The sequence below is a fragment of the Penicillium manginii genome, assembly GCF_028828005.1.
Source record: "Penicillium manginii strain IBT 31320 chromosome Unknown utg000001l:1.0-3466041.0:1.0-3467806.0, whole genome shotgun sequence".
In the NCBI taxonomy this organism is placed as follows: Eukaryota; Fungi; Ascomycota; class Eurotiomycetes; order Eurotiales; family Aspergillaceae; genus Penicillium; species Penicillium manginii.
In genome coordinates this window covers 1088646-1106219 of record NW_026643102.1, presented here as the reverse complement: position 1 = coordinate 1106219, position 17574 = coordinate 1088646, and the positions used below count along the sequence as shown (strand labels likewise).

General features: G+C 45.4%; 4 protein-coding genes across 4 annotated transcripts; 3 read left to right on the top strand and 1 right to left on the bottom strand.

The window, feature by feature from the left end:
- Positions 1–3618: 3618 nt before the first annotated feature.
- Positions 3619–5678, top strand: N7533_000424 (DUF3176 domain-containing protein; the record flags this gene model as incomplete). Its single annotated transcript, XM_057097074.1, has 3 exons — positions 3619–3632; positions 3769–3811; positions 3933–5678. 3 exons carry the CDS (start codon positions 3619–3621, stop codon positions 5676–5678), a joined length of 1803 nt encoding a protein of 600 aa, XP_056965567.1.
- Positions 5679–6253: 575 nt separating this feature from the next.
- Positions 6254–6445, top strand: N7533_000423 (uncharacterized protein; the record flags this gene model as incomplete). The annotated part of the gene is made up of 1 exon (XM_057097073.1): positions 6254–6445. One exon carries the CDS (start codon positions 6254–6256, stop codon positions 6443–6445), a length of 192 nt encoding a protein of 63 aa, XP_056965566.1.
- A 7850-nt stretch (positions 6446–14295) lies between these two features.
- N7533_000422 (glycosyltransferase family 69 protein) lies at positions 14296–15717 on the top strand (the record flags this gene model as incomplete). The annotated part of the gene is made up of 1 exon (XM_057097072.1): positions 14296–15717. One exon carries the CDS (start codon positions 14296–14298, stop codon positions 15715–15717), a length of 1422 nt encoding a protein of 473 aa, XP_056965565.1.
- Positions 15718–16610: 893 nt separating this feature from the next.
- Positions 16611–17384, bottom strand: N7533_000421 (putative allergen; the record flags this gene model as incomplete). The annotated part of the gene is made up of 1 exon (XM_057097071.1): positions 16611–17384. One exon carries the CDS (start codon positions 17382–17384, stop codon positions 16611–16613), a length of 774 nt encoding a protein of 257 aa, XP_056965564.1.
- Between the last annotated feature and the right edge of the window lie 190 nt (positions 17385–17574).

The following is a 17574-nucleotide window of genomic DNA, read 5'->3' as shown; positions in this document are numbered from 1 at the left end:
TTATCATCCGCCATACTAGTATTGTACATGATAACTTTGAATAGCTTCGAAAAAACATGAACAAACTTTCGAGCTCACTTCTGGGTATTTAAACTTTGAATGACCCCCGGGCTGTAAATTCTCCGAAATCAAATCTAGTGTTTTACCGGACACTAATACTAGATGATAGAAGCACTGTCTCGGAGTTACCAAATCCGAGCTACTCCGGACCAACGCAGCAAGATTTTGGGGATTTCTCCGAGAGACGGAGCAACTTTTACTTCAAGTTTTGAGCACGAGCCATGCCAACCCGCTGTCACGTTCTGCTTGAAGGGTCGTAGGTAGCTTCCTGGCGCGGAATTTGTAACAATTCGAGTGGGCATTCTGGTAGTGGACGCGAAAATTCGCCAGCTTGGAATACACCTTTGAGTTTTCGCGTGTCCGTGAGCCCTGTCCGTCCCAATGATCGACGTTCGTAGTTCCTTGCTCACAAGGTCCGTAGATCCCGAGCTGGGCACAGTCCGATCCGAATGGTATAGCGCCTCTGGGATTTGGGGCAGATATTGGTCCAAGTAACAGGTAGCTAATGGTCCTGGATGTAGTATGGTAGAGCTTTGATCGAGGCGTCACGATAAAAATGCGCAACTCGGGGTTGTGAAATTGACAACGACGTTTTTCTATCCCCGAAAGAAGCGAAGCGCCATGCTTCGCCCTTTGTATTCTTTGCCATCGCCCAGTCCATTCTCCGCTTGAGGATATTTTTCATTCTTGTTGCCCATCGGGAAGGATGGGCATGCTTTTATTATCTGTTTGATAAAAGGTGTAACGGCAGGGCTGAATTTGTTGATTGTAACGGTCCGTTTGAACATCCTAGTTGGGCGGCGAGCTTCCTGGGCTTGCTCAGCTCGGGATATCTTCACTCCTCTATTGCCATATAGTTAGCTTCTATTCAATCTGTCATTCCAGCTTGTCTTTCTGCCTGATCGGAAGTTTGAGATAGTTGACTTGGAAGTCATCGGATGATCAGCAGGAAAAAGTGACCTCTTATTCCACTTTATGTTCTCTGTTATGTGGACTTTAACTCTACAACGGTTTTGTCACGATCAATCAGGCTAGGATGGAAGTTCTCATCTCGTTGCCCCTGTTTATTTCATGAAAGTGTCTGAGGCAGGCCAGTTGTCTGCCAATTTGACCATCGAGCAGATATCGGTAAAGAGAGATCAGAAGTTGAAGTGCCATATAATCGAAATAATGTCAATCAGTTGGTCAATGGGAAGGAGATGAAGGATGAAAATGGCGATTTGGCACCAAGTTTGCCAAGAGAAGCACTCCATGGGATTGCTCCTTCCTTCTGTACCCTACTTGGCCCAATACCTCTGTTCTTTCCTGGTTCGATGCCCCTATTCCAATCCATGGCTCCTTCCCGCTTTCTTGTTTCAGCTTCATTATTTTGCATATGGTCTAAGTAGTCTATTTGATTCCAAAAACTGCTTAGTATGATAGGTAGCGAGAGCACGATAGGCATCAATATAATTGAGCGCTTCTGGCATGACGCAAGTGTGATTATACTACCCGTGCCATGCCTTTGAACAATGTTTTCGAGAATTTGATGATTGGTACTTATTTGTGGTAACGCCAATATTCATTCCAAGGTTTCTGTCAACAGAACGCTCAGGCTTTGCTCGATCATCTATTCGAGATATCTACAAACCGTCCCAGCTTTCCCACTAGCCAGACATAACACCTGCACGTCTATGAAAAGCTTCATTATCTTTGTTATATCGCAGTAGAGTCTCAAGAAATATGAGCTCTAAATTGAAAAAAAAAGATAGCAAAAATTAATTCCTACGAGTAGCCGCGTGACAACATCCAGGTGTCCTTTGTATACTGTAGTAGCTTTCGTAGGGCCCCTAATCTGTGTCTATATTTAGCTCTACGCCACACAGATGATGAAATGGTCTATAATAGTAGACTATTGCTATTACGTGTCCACACTGCCACTTGCTAGAATGCATGGCGGCACTTGTCGGGTTGTACGCACAGGTTATCTCATCGGCTTTTTGTTTGCTTCGGCTCATCTCAGCCAAGATTATCTACAACGGTTATGAAAGACTTAATCGAACTTCGATAATTACCCGTAATTCTTCCTCTCTACCCCGGTACCTTTGAGTATTGTAAAGACAAGTATAGTAAGCTAATAAGCCAAGTAAAACAGACCTCGCAGGATCCATAGAATGCAGACAAGCAGCGAAGGTATTCTTTATTTCCTCCCCCTCCCCCTTCCCCCCCGTATAGGAAGCCATCAAACGACTCAAGTGGCTTGCGCCCTTTCGGAACTGGCATCATACTGAAGAGAGGTCGGGAAGATCGTCGGACCGTTATAGCAAAATGCATCGTATGCACGCAGATTCGCCGGAGTCATCTACTAGGTCACCCCACCCCCATCACCACCCCCGGCATTGCTCTCGTCAAAATCTCTACAACACCCCACGTGTGCGGATTGCAGCACATTCCATTATCTTAATATCAAGAGGGTGTCTCTCCCAGAGGAACGTGTGATCTAGCCTTTTCCATAAAATACCGGAGTGGTTCATCGGTAGGACGATTGGGGAGACGTAGGTTTGAAATAGAATCCCGGAGTTTCTTGACAGAAAGCAGACGCAACTGCTCCCACTGGTACTTGCTTGCAAAGGAATGGATTCGAGAATGGTCAATAAGGTTGGCCAAGTCAGAGCGATGAAGCCTTTCGATCTGATATGAGGGACCACGACAGCAAATGGACCATCAAATCCGAAGTCTTGCAGACGAATTGATTGTTTTTGTGTCGACTCCTGGCCTGGTGGAAAAATGAATGTGTAATTCCCTGTGTAGACATACTCGCAACACCAACCAAAGATATCTGGGTCGAGGTGTTCTAGAAGCAGACATCGTTCATCTTGAAGGTTTGGCGAAGCGTCGAACTCCAACATTCACAGAGTTGGAAAGCGCTCTAGAATAGCCAAATGCACCCATAATCGGGTACGTTCCTGTCCCACCTCAATTAATGAGGGTCGCGATTTGGAACACTCTGGATTCGAGAAGATGATTAAATTCCCGAGAAAGGATTTCACTGGCTTAGAACTTACTGGAGTGAGAGGAGGCCCGTCATGCTATAAGTACTCGCTCTCTTTAAGGGAGGCTCTTCACTGGCGACATTCCGATTTTTTGGTGCTCCAAACTTGGCCAATGTTTCTATCACGTGATCTATCGATTACGCATCCGTCATCCCACATTGAGTCTGTTCTGTTTCGCGGTCATTTAGCGGCCAAGGTACAGTTGGCTCCGAGGAATCACCAAGCACAATCGTTGAAGCAGATAGAGACTGTTACTCCGTGGGGTTAATCAACGGCCCAGGGTGGGGAGAAAGCAGCCTAATGACCCCACAAATCGATGTGGCAAGTAGTCACGTGTCATCGCTGTGGTTGACTAATCAACACCCGTGGTGCCTGGGGCCCTAATACAGGACTTCTTACAATTAGCCCATGCGTAAACACAAACTACTATAGTATTCTAATTATCATATTTAGGGGTATACTGGGGTTTAATGCCCTGATCCACCCAGTAAGTAGGTTTTCTATAGAATGCGATTGTGTCGTTAAAATGTGTCCCTGGTTGTAAGTAAGGGATATATCACTCAGCACAGGCCAATTCAAAACTCAGCCTTACTTCAGACAAGGCTGATAGTAAGGCTGCCTGACACCATCAATGGTGAGTACTCCACCGCCTCTATCCCTTTCCAACAGTCTATAGTCTATCTTACTCCCGACCTCCTGAAGACATTGTGACTGGGATCGTATCTCCGATAACAGCATGGCGACGCATACTGCATACACCTCACTCAGTCCTCCACGGATATCTAGTCCAATCGAGCAGGCCGGAACTGAAAGCCTCAATCCCCAATCCGACCAAAGCAGCCCCCATACTTCTTCCCCGAGAGCCAACCATTATCTGATACCACCGGACGGGAGAATGAGGGCCTGCCATCGAAAAAACCGAAAAAAAAGGAACGCTTCGACTGGACCGGCTCCTGGGTCTGGGAGATAGCAAGTGCCACGTCCAGCGTGATCTGCATCGCATTACTGATGGGCTTCCTCGCCTATATCAACGGCGCTTCCTACGAGGACTGGCAGTACCACATCTCCCCTAACGCGGTGGTATCCGTCATCGCAACAGCAGCCAAGGCCGCAATGATCATCCCCGTCTCGTCTTGTCTCGGCCAAATCAAGTGGAATCAATACCGTTCCCACACCCACACCCCGCTGTACCATATGCAAGTGCTGGACCAAGCCAGCCGCGGGCCCTGGGGTGCATGCGAGGTGCTCTGGACAGTGACTCCGGGCCTTGCAACAGCCGGCGCGATCCTCATGATCCTCTCCGTCGCCATCGACCCCTTCTCGCAGCAGATCCTGGCCTTTCCCTCGCGCAACGTGGCAGCCGGGAAGAACGAAACTGCATTGATTCAAAAAACGCATGAATACTCACCCCCCTGGGCGTTGAACGGCTCCGATACTGTCAATATTAACAATATTCTTGTAACCCAAACCCTAAGCTACAACCTCGACGCACCCTTACTAGTCGCCATCCTCAGCGGCCTCTCCCTACAAAACAAACCCCTCGACCCGGTCTGTACCACAGGAAGATGCAGGTACCCCGACTTCGTTTCCCTAGGCATCTGCAGCGACTGCTTCGACGTAACCCAGCAAACGACCCAAAAATGTTCAGCATCCGGCTCAGGCTCCTGGTTCGGACACGAATGGTCCCTAGTCCCCGACATGTGCAACTACACCTCACCCAATAACTTCACCTTTGCCGCAACCCCCAAACATTTCGGTATCGATGATGATGGCTACACGGCGGTCCAAAACCCCTGGACATCGCGAACTAGGGCCGACGGCGCGCGCATCTGGGGGATCCAGAACCCCATTCTCTCTTTCTTTGGCGCAAAGTACCCCGGCGCATCCCTCTGGACCCTCGATAACTATACCCGTCCTGAGACCAAACCGGCCATGACGGAGTGTACGGTCTATTTCTGCGAGAAAGAGTATACGCCGAATACCTTTATCCCGGGACATTCGATTCAACCGAGTCGAACGCAGCAGCTCCTGCGGGACCTCACACCGCCGAAGGAAACCAAACCGTTATCCTCGGATGCAGCCTACGTATTTAACGAGTTGACGTTTGCGGCCTTGGTAAAAGCGCTAGAGAATCTTTTGAATACGACAATCGCCGCGGATGAACATCCTAGCGATCTGGACATCTCCACCATCCTCTATACCCAGGATAATATCTCCGAATCTATCACAGCCATGGCGGACAGTATGACGGATGTGATGCGCAGGGGCAAGAAGGCTGTCATGGTGGAGGGGCAGGCGCTACGCACGGAGACTTTTATCCACGTTCGATGGATGTGGATTATCTTTACAGCAACTATTGTGACTTTGTCGATCGTCTTGCTCGCTGCCACGGTGATAGTGAGTCGGGGGCCGGGTGTGGTATTGTGGAAGTCCTCGGTGCTGCCGTTGCTTATCAGTCATGTTCAGCCACGCCCAGAACATGATATGCACCCAATACGGAATGTAGATGAGCTAGGGCGGATCGCAAAGAAGACGAAGGTTTTGATGGAGGATGAGCCGAGGAAACTCTTATTTGTAGAAAATTAGTCTACCTAGGATGTATAATGCCTCACACACAGCAGAATTGGATCTATGTTAGTAGCTAGCCTGACCCTATTCCATAGACTTAAATAGACAGGTGACCTCCTCCCTCTCTCTATTATAGCCCGTGCCCCCAATCATCCCAAAAATAGATCTATTCGAACCTATAAGGACGGACTTGCATGACACATCACACAAGAGGATATATAGTAGATTGAATCTCTTCTCTTAATTCTCTTCCTTCTAAAATGTTGGGAGGTCATTGGTCTTTTAGAAGTAGTTCTTGACACTTTCGAGGAGCGGTTCGATCATATTCCAGTTGGGGGCTCGATTTTTACCTAGTGGGTTGACACGTCATTCCTTCAAAGCGTATAACTATATCTGCTGAAATTTGGATCGCATTGTCGCGTATAGTGGGCGGCTTGGACTACGATCAAAAGTTTTCTAACTTGGTTGTTCGATTTAAAATCTTCCCAACTTTGTCCCTACAGAGGACTTGGTAAATAGGAATAAAGCAAGACTAGGGCGTTTACTAAAGACGAGATCGAGTCCTGTCACATGTCTTGCTTCTACGGCAAACCATGTTGAACAAGATCTGGTACAAGACCGACCTAGGGCGCACAACCGATTACAACACGATTGTATCGGACTCGCAGGCCATCCGCTACGTGGCCGAATTCATGCACCGAACTGGACTCCTTGGTCAATTCCGCGACGTGGAATACGAGGATGTCGACGTCAACGTTGAAACGCTCGAAGGGAGCGGGCACTAGGGGGTGAAGACGATACGTATAAGGAAGTATACTATCAACTGGCGACTACGAGAGGTCGTACAGGCGGAGGAGCTACTACCCCATAAGGAACAACTGCAGGAGGAACCAGGGCGTAACTGAGGTTATGGCGGTAGTGGCGGGGATGGGGAGAATACAGGGGAGGTCACTGGGAGTGGCCATAGGCGCTGTGTGAGCTGGCAGTAGCCGATTACGGTCATTATGAGCGTTTCGTTACCGTCATTGTGGGGGTTATTATTTGTTTTTCTATGGCAATACGCCGTATCTCCTTTGTCTGTTGTTACTGCGGGCGTGGCGTTAGGATGGTTCTGGTTCCCGATGGGGGGAACACCTACATAGCCACGGCGCTCACTAGCCAGGCTGCATTAGGTTAATAGAATCTTGAATTGAATTGAATTGAATCACATGTCTTGCTTCCGAAAATAGTAATTACTAATTATTAGAGAGCTTTGTGGACTGTGATAGTATCAACCAAAGGAGATAAAAAACAAGTCTGAGTTAGTGTTTTGACCAGAACATATATTATAAGGGTACTAGCAAATTACTAATCGACTAGGGTTTTCACGCAGTATTTTGTACTCTCCGCCTACCTATGTAGGAGACAGTATAGACCCACACTAGGCCTGTCGTACTGATACTAATCCCAGTATGCTGGAGATTCGACCATTAGATAATAACCACTGACCGTCGAAACTGGATATTTGAGCTTACTCCACCGCCACTGATCTATTTGGTTCAGATTATGTCTTGGATTTCTCGCCAGCTCTCAAGGTATCGCCTAGTACCAAGAAAGTGTGGCGGGAAGTCATATAGCGCCGCAGCTGGGCTTCCAGTATCACAGGTACGATCTAATCTATAATTACTTGTCTTGTCAGTATGCATGGTATTGCCGAAAAAGCACTTCGGACCTGATTATGCCGCCGGCTAGTGACCGCGTTTCTAACAAGAGTCCACTATTTAGTTGGGGTTATGATAGAAACATGATAAAGCAAATATACCAAACAGAATGACTCTCGGCTTATGTAATCCCAACCGTTGATAAACAGTCCTACAATACATCTGTGGATCTATATAACACCCCGTCAATACTTGCAAAAGTCATGTCGTCGTTGTTCCTGATAATATATCGTCTCATTTTGTTGTTTATCGTCTTTTTAGAAACCCTACTCTCTATCATAATCACAGTAGCTTACAAATATCAGACTACAGAAGAACTCTACTGATCCTACAAAGCTCAAGCTATCTGTCCAGCGATAGATATTTCTATATAGGTATAATCTCCTGACTAGGACTTTATTTTCTATAGTAAAGATTATAAAAGCTCTATAGTATTATAACTACCTAGATAGGTAGTATAAACTATTATCAATTTAAGACACTATCTTTCTATATCTAAGGATTAATACCAATCTTTCACTAAGTCTTACGTTAATTTGTCTTATTAGCAAGGTAAAAGTAAAGATTTTAAGCTTATTTCCCTATCACTGTGTTATTTACTCAGATGCCTAGAATTTTTACCAGATTAGTTAGGCTCGAAGTCGTGTGTCAGTATTAGCTTGTTTATGATCGTAGGTCTAGGTGGTATTAGAACTTTGTATACTTACCTATTACCCTGTCCGGTATGCTAATCTCTATAATCTCCTGTAGTGTATGCTTTGTGGTATCCTCCAGTTGAATATCTATCTCGTACTCTGTTTTATATTCCTGTATAAAAGTGAGATTCGAGAGTGAAGAAGGTGTCTTCATTAAGATAGTATGCTAGCCAGCCTATGTGGCTGCGGTGCAAGCTTACGTCATCGCTCAATGCCGAGCGGCACCACAGGACCGTTCTCTCAATATAATAGGGATAGTTATAGAAATAGCATATAATAGATAGTATGAAGTATCTTGAATAGGTAATTTTAGTCTAATCATATAATAATATAATCAAGAGGGTATATGGGTACCCTCCTAGACCCGCGAGTTACCAAAATGGGTAGGGGTATCAAAGTGCTACCCTCAACCCTCTATTTGCGGGTTGGAGTACCTCCCCGCACTACCTGCGGGTCTGCCGCAGTCTACTTGTCACTATAGAATCATATTTCCTCTGCCCGGTGGGGCTTTCCTTTCCTAGATACGCCGCTTTAACGAGGGCAGTCAGAGTCAGGCTTACTAAGTAACTATCAGAACAAATTGAGCCTTACATAAGGAGGATACAGCATTCCTTCCGGAATAACCACCCAGGAAGATTTAGGTACAGTTATGTAAGCTTACAAACAAATTGTCAGGGATAGGCTATAGTAATATATCAGATTTCAACCACTTTTGGGATGACTAATATACAGTCTCACCGTTTCCGACAGAGTTACACTTACACACGTGACACCAGCACCAAAAGCCCTGTACTATCACATCTGCCATCTTTTCAACCTATCCAATATTTCAGGTCTCCTAGTAATGACTTCAGATCCCTACCACAGCTTGATATAGGCTGATAAGCTCTTTAGCCCAAAACCTCGATAGTCGTATGAGCCCAAAATCAGCACCATAGAGCAAACAATCCAGTCGCTCTATCCGTCAAATACAATTCAAGTTAGCTACCTCACCGAGGGTACCTTCAACAAGATCTATCATATCAAGCTTAACAATAAATTCCTAATTATGCCCGTTTCTCTCCCCGTCGACCCCATTCAAAAAACACAAAGTGAAGTGGCTACTATGAAATAGGTCTAAAGGGTAATAGAGATCCCCACATCCAGGATTATCGCTTATGATACCACTCGGGAGACTGGAATTAGATTTGAGTGGATACTCATAACGGAAATTCATGGGAATCCCCTAGCCGATCATTAGAGGTAACTAGATATTACTACTAAGTTGAAGCTGACTAGAAAATTCGTAGATTTTTCTGTTTTCCTTCAGAGGAACTAACTCAAGGGTATCGGCAATATCTACTTATCAGCAATGACAGATAAGAAATCGGCCTTGACTGAGTAGTCTGTACCTAGTAAGACTAGGAAAGGACTTGAAATTAAAGGAACTTAGATAGGTCAAATTGTGTCCCTTGATTTTCTCTGGGGCTCCCATAGTCACTAGAATATCCTCCAAGAGCTATTTTTATATACTAAAGACTGGATAGATACTTATCTTGCCATTTCTAGAGATGACTACTAACAAGTTCTAGATAAATATACCAGATGTAAAGATCTCGATAGTGATATAAAAGAAGAAATAGAAATAGCAGAGGATATTCTTAAGATAATTAAGGACCTAGAGAGTATTTTCTATCTTATTTTCCCTACTGATAGCAAAGTTGCTGAGCCCAATACGATCTTCTTTAATGACCTCTTTCAGTACAATATTTTACTTGATGACAAAGGAGACCTAATAGGTATATTGGATTGGGAGTATATTTCAGTGATGCCATTATAGAAGACTTACTATCATCCTAGATTTTTATACGGAACACCACGTTATATAAAACCTAATATCGAAGACTACGATATAGGTAATCCTGCCCCTGGAACTGCTTACTGGGAGCACTTGGATAAGTATGAAACAATAATTCTGTGAGATATCTTTATGGCGGAGATATGTAGTCTGGACTTAGGGTAGGCAGATCTATTTGATGTAAGTGGTCTTAAAAGGGACTACGGAGCTGCTATATAGTATGTGGATAATATACTTTGGTGTCCTAGAATTTAGGAGTAGATTGAAAAGGTAGCTTCTGGTAACAAAAATCCCAATAGTTTACGTGCGGAATTAGGTTGCTGAGCTATCAATATAACAGGCCTTGTGAGCAGAACGTATTAACACAGAAAATCTTAATACAATCATAGAAATATCTCGCTAAATACAAAATAGAATACAAAAGAAATTTATGATTCATCATCAGAGGGGTATATGACCCTACATACAAAGGTCTCTATCTTATTTGAGGAGTTTTTGTATCCCTAATTCATCCATGAAACCAACTTAATTCAAAGCATAAACTCAAATAAGGATTAATAACTAATACTCCAAATCTGGGTCGTTCAAATGTTTGTCTGACTAGTACCCGTCCTATCCTGTCCTAAGATTTCGATGTTATAGTGTATACGTGTGTTCACGAACGACAGCACATCGAAGTTTACTTATAATACATCCTCAAGCACTTTCAACAATATCTGCTTTAAGCACATCTCGAATCTTCTGTGCTGTCCACGAACCATCTATAGGCACGAGTACTATTGATACAGTCCTACCCTAGAGCCCCTTAGCTGGTATAGGTTTTTTTGCTTAATTATTGACGTGAATCTGTAAGTTGTGTTACTGAGGTTTCTTTATCGGTAAGCTATAAAGAGAATTTAATATTAGCTTCCTGTATATATATATAGAATAAGCTTTGACCCCTTACCCACTAGCGATCTAATCGATAGTTTGTTGAATATCCTATATTAAGATAGCCCCCGTACTCAGGTAAGGCAGTCAATTTGCTGTCTCTAAGACCATCAATAAATACTTTGATGTCAGCCCTAACCTTTACAGTGATAGGGATCTTTGTGGGCATGTTGGAAATAGATAGAGCATAAGTAATCTTGATCGGAGTAAAGGTAGGACCAAAGGGAAATGAAGCATAGAAAATATATCTATAATAATTAACTGGCTATTATAGTGAGTGAAACGTGGTAGGTGATAAGGGAGAACAAGAGGAAGCCCTAGGCACGCCTTACCTTATACACTGCTGACTGCGTATACATGGATACATGCCAGTCTGTGCCTTAGCCACTCATATCATCAGATTCTTATGTTGATTCGAAGAGGATATATTCTGTTCCAAGTGTATAGCCTATAGCTAGGTGGCTGATACAGCACGTTGCGCGCTAGTCATTCAGTCCACCTATTTAGAAGCTAGTCTTATCGCCTTCAGACTGAGACCTATTTTTTTTGCCCTAAAAACTGTACAAGATACTAGAAAGAGCCTTAAAGATGGGTTATCAAAGCAAACATACCGTAGTGGCAAATACTGAGCTTTTTTATCAAGTAAGCTTCCATACCTTCCCTCACATTTCTTCGAAAGGGTTACATTATAGATATATAATATTATAAATTCTTGAGGAGTCACAATTTTATTGGCTCGAATTAGATCTCACCAAAACCCGCCTACGAAAACTTATTCCGTAGGTTAGATTGGGTCTTAGTTAGCAAATCCATAGGCGGGTTATCATCGAGGAAGCCAAACCTAAGACCTAGATAGACTACAGTACCGATCAAATAAGACCATAGTTAACCTACTTAACCAAGATCAAAATTCATGGTTTTATTTGGCATTTTGCTACCACCTAATTATATATTTAGGTCTTAGTTAGCAATCTGCTAACCAGGGCTAAATACGAACACCCACTTTACGAATTAGGCTAGGGCAGGATCCTTGGACATACTATAATCAATCCACTCCGCAACTTACGGATTATAGATCCTAATAGATATCCAGTGGATAATAAAAATATTAAATATATCAAGCTCTATTGGGGCAATTTACATCAGAATCCTATATAGACAGAAAATCATCTTAGCTAAAATCTATAGCTAAGCTAAGACTTAATTACACACACTCTCTCTCTTTACGTAATAATTAAATACTATTATAAAGACCACTCCTCTACCTATAAACAAGTCTACTAATTGTAAAAAAAACTGATCTAATCATATCTTGTTCTTCTATAGAAATAAAGCAATCATAAGCATTCTTTTAGATTGGATATAGCCATATATAGCTGGACAAGCATCAACCAATTTGAGCCGTGTAGGAAACAACATAAGAACCTAAGACTTAATAGACCTAAGAAAGTTGACCTTTGTCCTATTAAAGAACCCCCAGGCCCTTAACACACGGGTTATTTTTTTAAAAAAAAAAATACCAGTTCAATTCAGTTCTAACTAGTGAAGAAACCTATGTATTAGGCCACAAGAGCATCTTTAATTTTAGTAGATAACATAGGAATGAGCACTTGAATCTTGCAGATCTTCTATGGTTAGATTACTCACAGCGTCCCTTGGGGATAACATAACTAAGACTGGATAGACAGTTGTATAAGCCACGGTGAATTTATCTTATGTGGTGGTTAGCTCCGATCAGGTTTAGTTCAGGCCACCAAAAACTGGGACTGGACACAAGCGGAAAGAAGGGTGGGAGGGGAAGTTTAGCCGATGGGCCACTGTTCAGGGCGTTCAGCCAAGGGCTGAAAGGTAAAGCGGCAAGGGCAATAAAACCCAGCATATCAAAGATCAAAAGAAGCAAAAAGAAAAACATACAACAGCAGGGATTCGCATGTGGTCACCCACCATACTACTAACCTGCCGGCGTGTGGCTTAAGTACGGCTGAGCGGACGGGAAGCCCTGTTCTCCACACCCTATGGTCGTATGTATCAGATCTAGCAGAGTAAAGGAATATATTCAACAACCTTGGAAGATGCTCTCTCGTTTCCTCCCGCTCAATGGCACAAAAATAGCCAGAAAAGGGCCGTATAGAGGTTTTCATTTGGTGATCGCGTTTGCAATAATACCCCCAGACAATTTTCCGTAATAAGATCAACGAATAGGCAGACGATGGCTTTATTGAATTGAGACTATAGAGGTAGGCACAGCCAAGCAAGCATCTTAAAATGGATGATTTTAGAGCTTGCTTCATTGTCGCTGTTCATTACGCTACAGGTGAAATCACCTTCGAAGAATAATCTTGTGACCGATTAGGGCTATGAATAAGGAAAATCCCGATCGGAATGCTTATTGTCACTGGCATTTCCTTCTTCCAGAAGCTGGTTGGAGTTCGTTGAGTGGATTGTTGCCTCAGGCAGTTACTCGTCCATTCTTCCCGTCTTGGGTTTCTGGTAATCTTGCACTCGCTCTCTCTCTCTCTCTCTCTCCCGCCACTCACATTTTCCATTTCGCATAGCCTTAACCACGTTCTCTACCTTCGGAGATTAAAAAAATCTTCGCTACTTCCCAGTCTGCAAACATTGCCGACAGTGCAGACCCACGAGGAGGAATTGCACGCGCTAGTTAAAAAGAACGACATGCTATCTAGTACCAAAGAGGCGATAGAGGTGGCGATCGCGATCGGGATTTTTTTCGGCTCGAGATGTGGCCCCGCAACCAGTGCAGCTTAAAAGTGCGACTATTGACTGAGGTGCCGCCTGAGATGTAAAAGAAATCAACACTAACAAGTCCTCTATCTCGCAATGTGTGCCGTGGGGAAATTCCACGGGCCGTTCCATCATCCGTTTGTGTCATGAAGGGACCCCGGCGGAGTACCGAGATGGGATGGAATGGGATGTCTTACAGACTGTGAGACTCCAGGGCCACGTGTGCCATGTCGTGGCTCAGAGCACGCGTTCTGTAAATGAATTAACCTTTTTGGTAAGCAGTGTGGGTGCAATAAGGCGCCCATTCGAGTTCCAACTGGGTTTAGGGCGTGATTTGGCGTATTTTGGCGAGGCTCCGAAAGCTCAAAGGTGAAAGAGATAAGGTGGGATAAGCCTGGATGCGGGTCTAAATTTGGATTTGGGTCCAATTAGAGGCTCGCTTTATGCGATCCCGAATGAATGTTCATCGACTAATGGCGGAGCCTAATGTGCTGCGTTAAGGCGAAGCAATAATGGGGACTCTTAACATGGGTCGATCATTCAATTCCGGTCCTCCCGATTTAAATTTCCACTCCTCCCAGATCTTCGATACCCTCGTGTTCCTTCAGGATCTCTGGTTTCTCTGTCGCTCGTTCTCAGCCCTATGGTTTCTTTGATCTTCGAACCCCGGATTCGTACCCTCCCCACCTATACATTGATCAGCACGCCACTACAAAGGATCTCCTAACATGCTGGGCCCCGGGGCTCAAGGGTCTAAATACCAAGCGATGGAATCCGCCGTACGCCTAGTTGGATCCAAAATAAGCTGGAGGCCTTCTCAACGACAACTCCTGCAGCTTGTCATTGCCACGGGTGGTCTTCTTATAACAGTATGGCTCTATCTCAACATCCTGCCAGCATCATCATCTTCGTCGTCGTCGTCCTCCTCCTCCCTCTCCTCTCCGTCAATAATGGACCTAGCGACCCAAACACGTAATCAATCGCAATGCATCGACTTCGACCCAGCGCCCATTGCTGAAAAGTTGAATTCAGCCATAAAGCTCGAAAAGAATACCTACAACAACGCCGACATTTCCGAGTTCGTCTGCAGCATCATGCATCACGATATGAACCTCACAGCGAAACTGGACTGCGCTGCATCCATTGACTCTCGCTACAACCATCTCCGACCATCTCCCTCCGCCTCCCCCCAGATCCAATACTACTTCGCGCTGGACCTATACCAAGCAATGCACATTATCCTCCCACTTATGGGGACTATCATCGAAACAATGCGTTTTCTGGGACCAGAGTATTGCGCTCTATCTATTGTGGAGGGTCGTTCGACGGACGGAACTTATGCGATTCTCGCCGGTTTAAAGGCCGAACTTAACGCCATGGGCGTGCCCTACTTCCTTACTCGAAATTCCCTAGACCCCAAAGCCTCGGGCGAAAATCGAATCACCGCATTATCGCACCTCCGCAACCAAGCGCTTCAACCGCTAATCGAGGAGGGGAACAACAAGCAAGGAATTCTCGCTCCGAATCCGACGATCCTCTTTATCAATGATGTCGTGCTTTGCCCGGAAGATATTCTCGAGTTATTGCATCAGCGCGTTCGCCAGTCTGCGATAATGACATGCGCTTTTGACTGGAATGCGAACGGGGGCTCATTTTACGATTCTTGGGTCTCGCGCTCCATGTCGGGAAACCTTTTCTTTGAGGTCACTCACGATAGCCAGCACTGGCTGGCCGATGATATGTTCTTCGACCACCCCGACAGCGCAACTCGCTGGGGCCATTCTCTTCCCATACAGGTGTATTCCTGCTGGGGTGGAATGGTCACTCTAGACGCGCAGCCATTTATCCAGGGCAAGGTAAAATTCCGCAGCTCGGAGAAGGACGAGTGCTACATGGGTGAGCCGATGACTCTCGCCAAGGACCTGTGGGGTCTCGGTTTGGGCAAGGTTCTCACTGTGCCTTCTGTGAATGTCGCGTATGAGTATGACCGCGCCCGTGATGCGAAGGATAAGCGCGGCTATGTTGATAAGATTGTCGGTCATACTCAATATAGTAAAGATGAGGAGATGGTGAAATGGCAGAAGGCCCCTCCGCCCCAGGTGAAGTGTATGCCTGTTTTTAGCCGGCAGTGGTGGACCACGCCGGTTTGAGGGGATTCTTTTTGTGAATTAGTTGTACATTAAAACATACCCATATTGCGAATCATACAAGAATTAGCTTGAAAGGTCCTCCAATTTACGTAGAGCTCTGAGCGATCTACTTGACTCTTACCCCCTGATCTATGATCTAGGAGATAGAACAAGAATAGTATACTAGCACTTCGATATCCAGTAATTCTAGTTCCTAATCGTTGATTGTGCAGCCTATGGTTCTATCACAAAAATAATACATCTGGTGTCTGTCAAAGTCCGCATTTCTATTCGCTTCTTCTTCCTCATCCAGGATCGGCAATTTTTCGGATGCTGCTCTAGGCAAACATCAATTCGAGATAAGCGGCCACCCACCGATTCGAAACCTACATGAGACACGGGGAATAATAACCAATGTAATAAAATCATAGACGAGATTTAACACATTCTAAGCCCGGTCTTGCCGCTGATCCAAAAGTGACGAGTTCGCCGCACTATCGCCTAAACGGGTAAGTGGACCCCTGCTCGGCCGCGTATGCAATGATGTGGTCATACGCCACAACACAACGGCATTATAGCCCTATTCTAATCTATACAGCTTCGAGAGTCAATAATGAAAGAAAGAGCTATTCTAATTTAATCTACAAGGATGTTTGGAAACTTTTCAAAGAGCCAGTCTGGTATGTTGGTTGGTCATGATAAGAAACAAAGACGTAACAAAAAAGGGCCTGCCTTAGTCTCTATATCCACAAAGAAAGGAAAAGAAAATACCAACTGGGTATAGATCAAGGTCATCATCTCGTCCACGGCCGCGACCCCAGCGCGCGCTGAAACAAAAGGCGTTCTAAAGTCTATTTAAAACTGCAAAGCAAACAAAATCACAAAATCTGCATCTCACACCATTCACAGCCCGTTTAGCTGCTGTAGTCGATGGTAGCAGCCAGACGGACAGCGCCACCAGACAGGTTGCCACCGATGCCGCCAATATCGGTCTCGGCGGTAGTGTAGGCGTTGCTGACGGTGGCAGCGTCGGCAGTGATGGACGAGCAAGTCGAGCCAAGAGCGTCGCAGATCTGCATACCCTGGACAGACAGGTTGGCGTTCTGGGCGGCGATGGCGGACACGTCAAAGCCGGACCAGGCCGAGTTGCCGGAAGAACCGAAGTCGAACTCACCCCAGGTGGAGGCGTAGCCACCGTTGGAGTCAGTGGGGATGGTCGATCCCTCAGCGGCGGCCCAGCCACCCTGAGAGTCCTGGTCGAAGGCGATGTACTTTGTGGCGCCGGCGGCGAGGGTGAAGGTCTTCACCGCGTTACCGTACCAGCCGTCCATGGAGCCGTCGGAGCCATACTTGTTCCAGATGGCGACGGTCCAGTCATCGGTGTTGGAGCCGGTGAATTGAACGACGTATTGGTACTGGCTGGCGTCCGAGGAGTCGACCTCGATGATGTTGCTGCCGTATGGGCTGCCGACGTTACCGGAGTAAGTAATGCCGTTACCGGAGGCAGTGGTGACTGCACCAAAGCCCGAAGTCGAGTAGGAACCGCTTGACGGGGTGTTGGTCCAGTCGGAAGAGGCACTGGATGAGGTGGCAGTGGCAGTCTGGCGGCGGGCGTGGCCCTCGAGAGGGCGAGCGAGAGAGCCGGTGGTGAGAGCTGCCAGCAGCAGAATAGACTTGGTGAACTGCATTTTGATGGTAGAGATTGTAAAACAACTGAGAAAGTTGTGAAATATAAAGAGTGTGTCTGGGAAGAGTTTCAAGGACAACTGTATAAAAGAATGACAGAAGTGTGAAACTTCCTGGTTGATGGAACTAAAAGAGTGTAGTTCGTTTTGCAAAAAGAGAGTGTGGTGTGAAACAGAATCATTCATCGAGGGA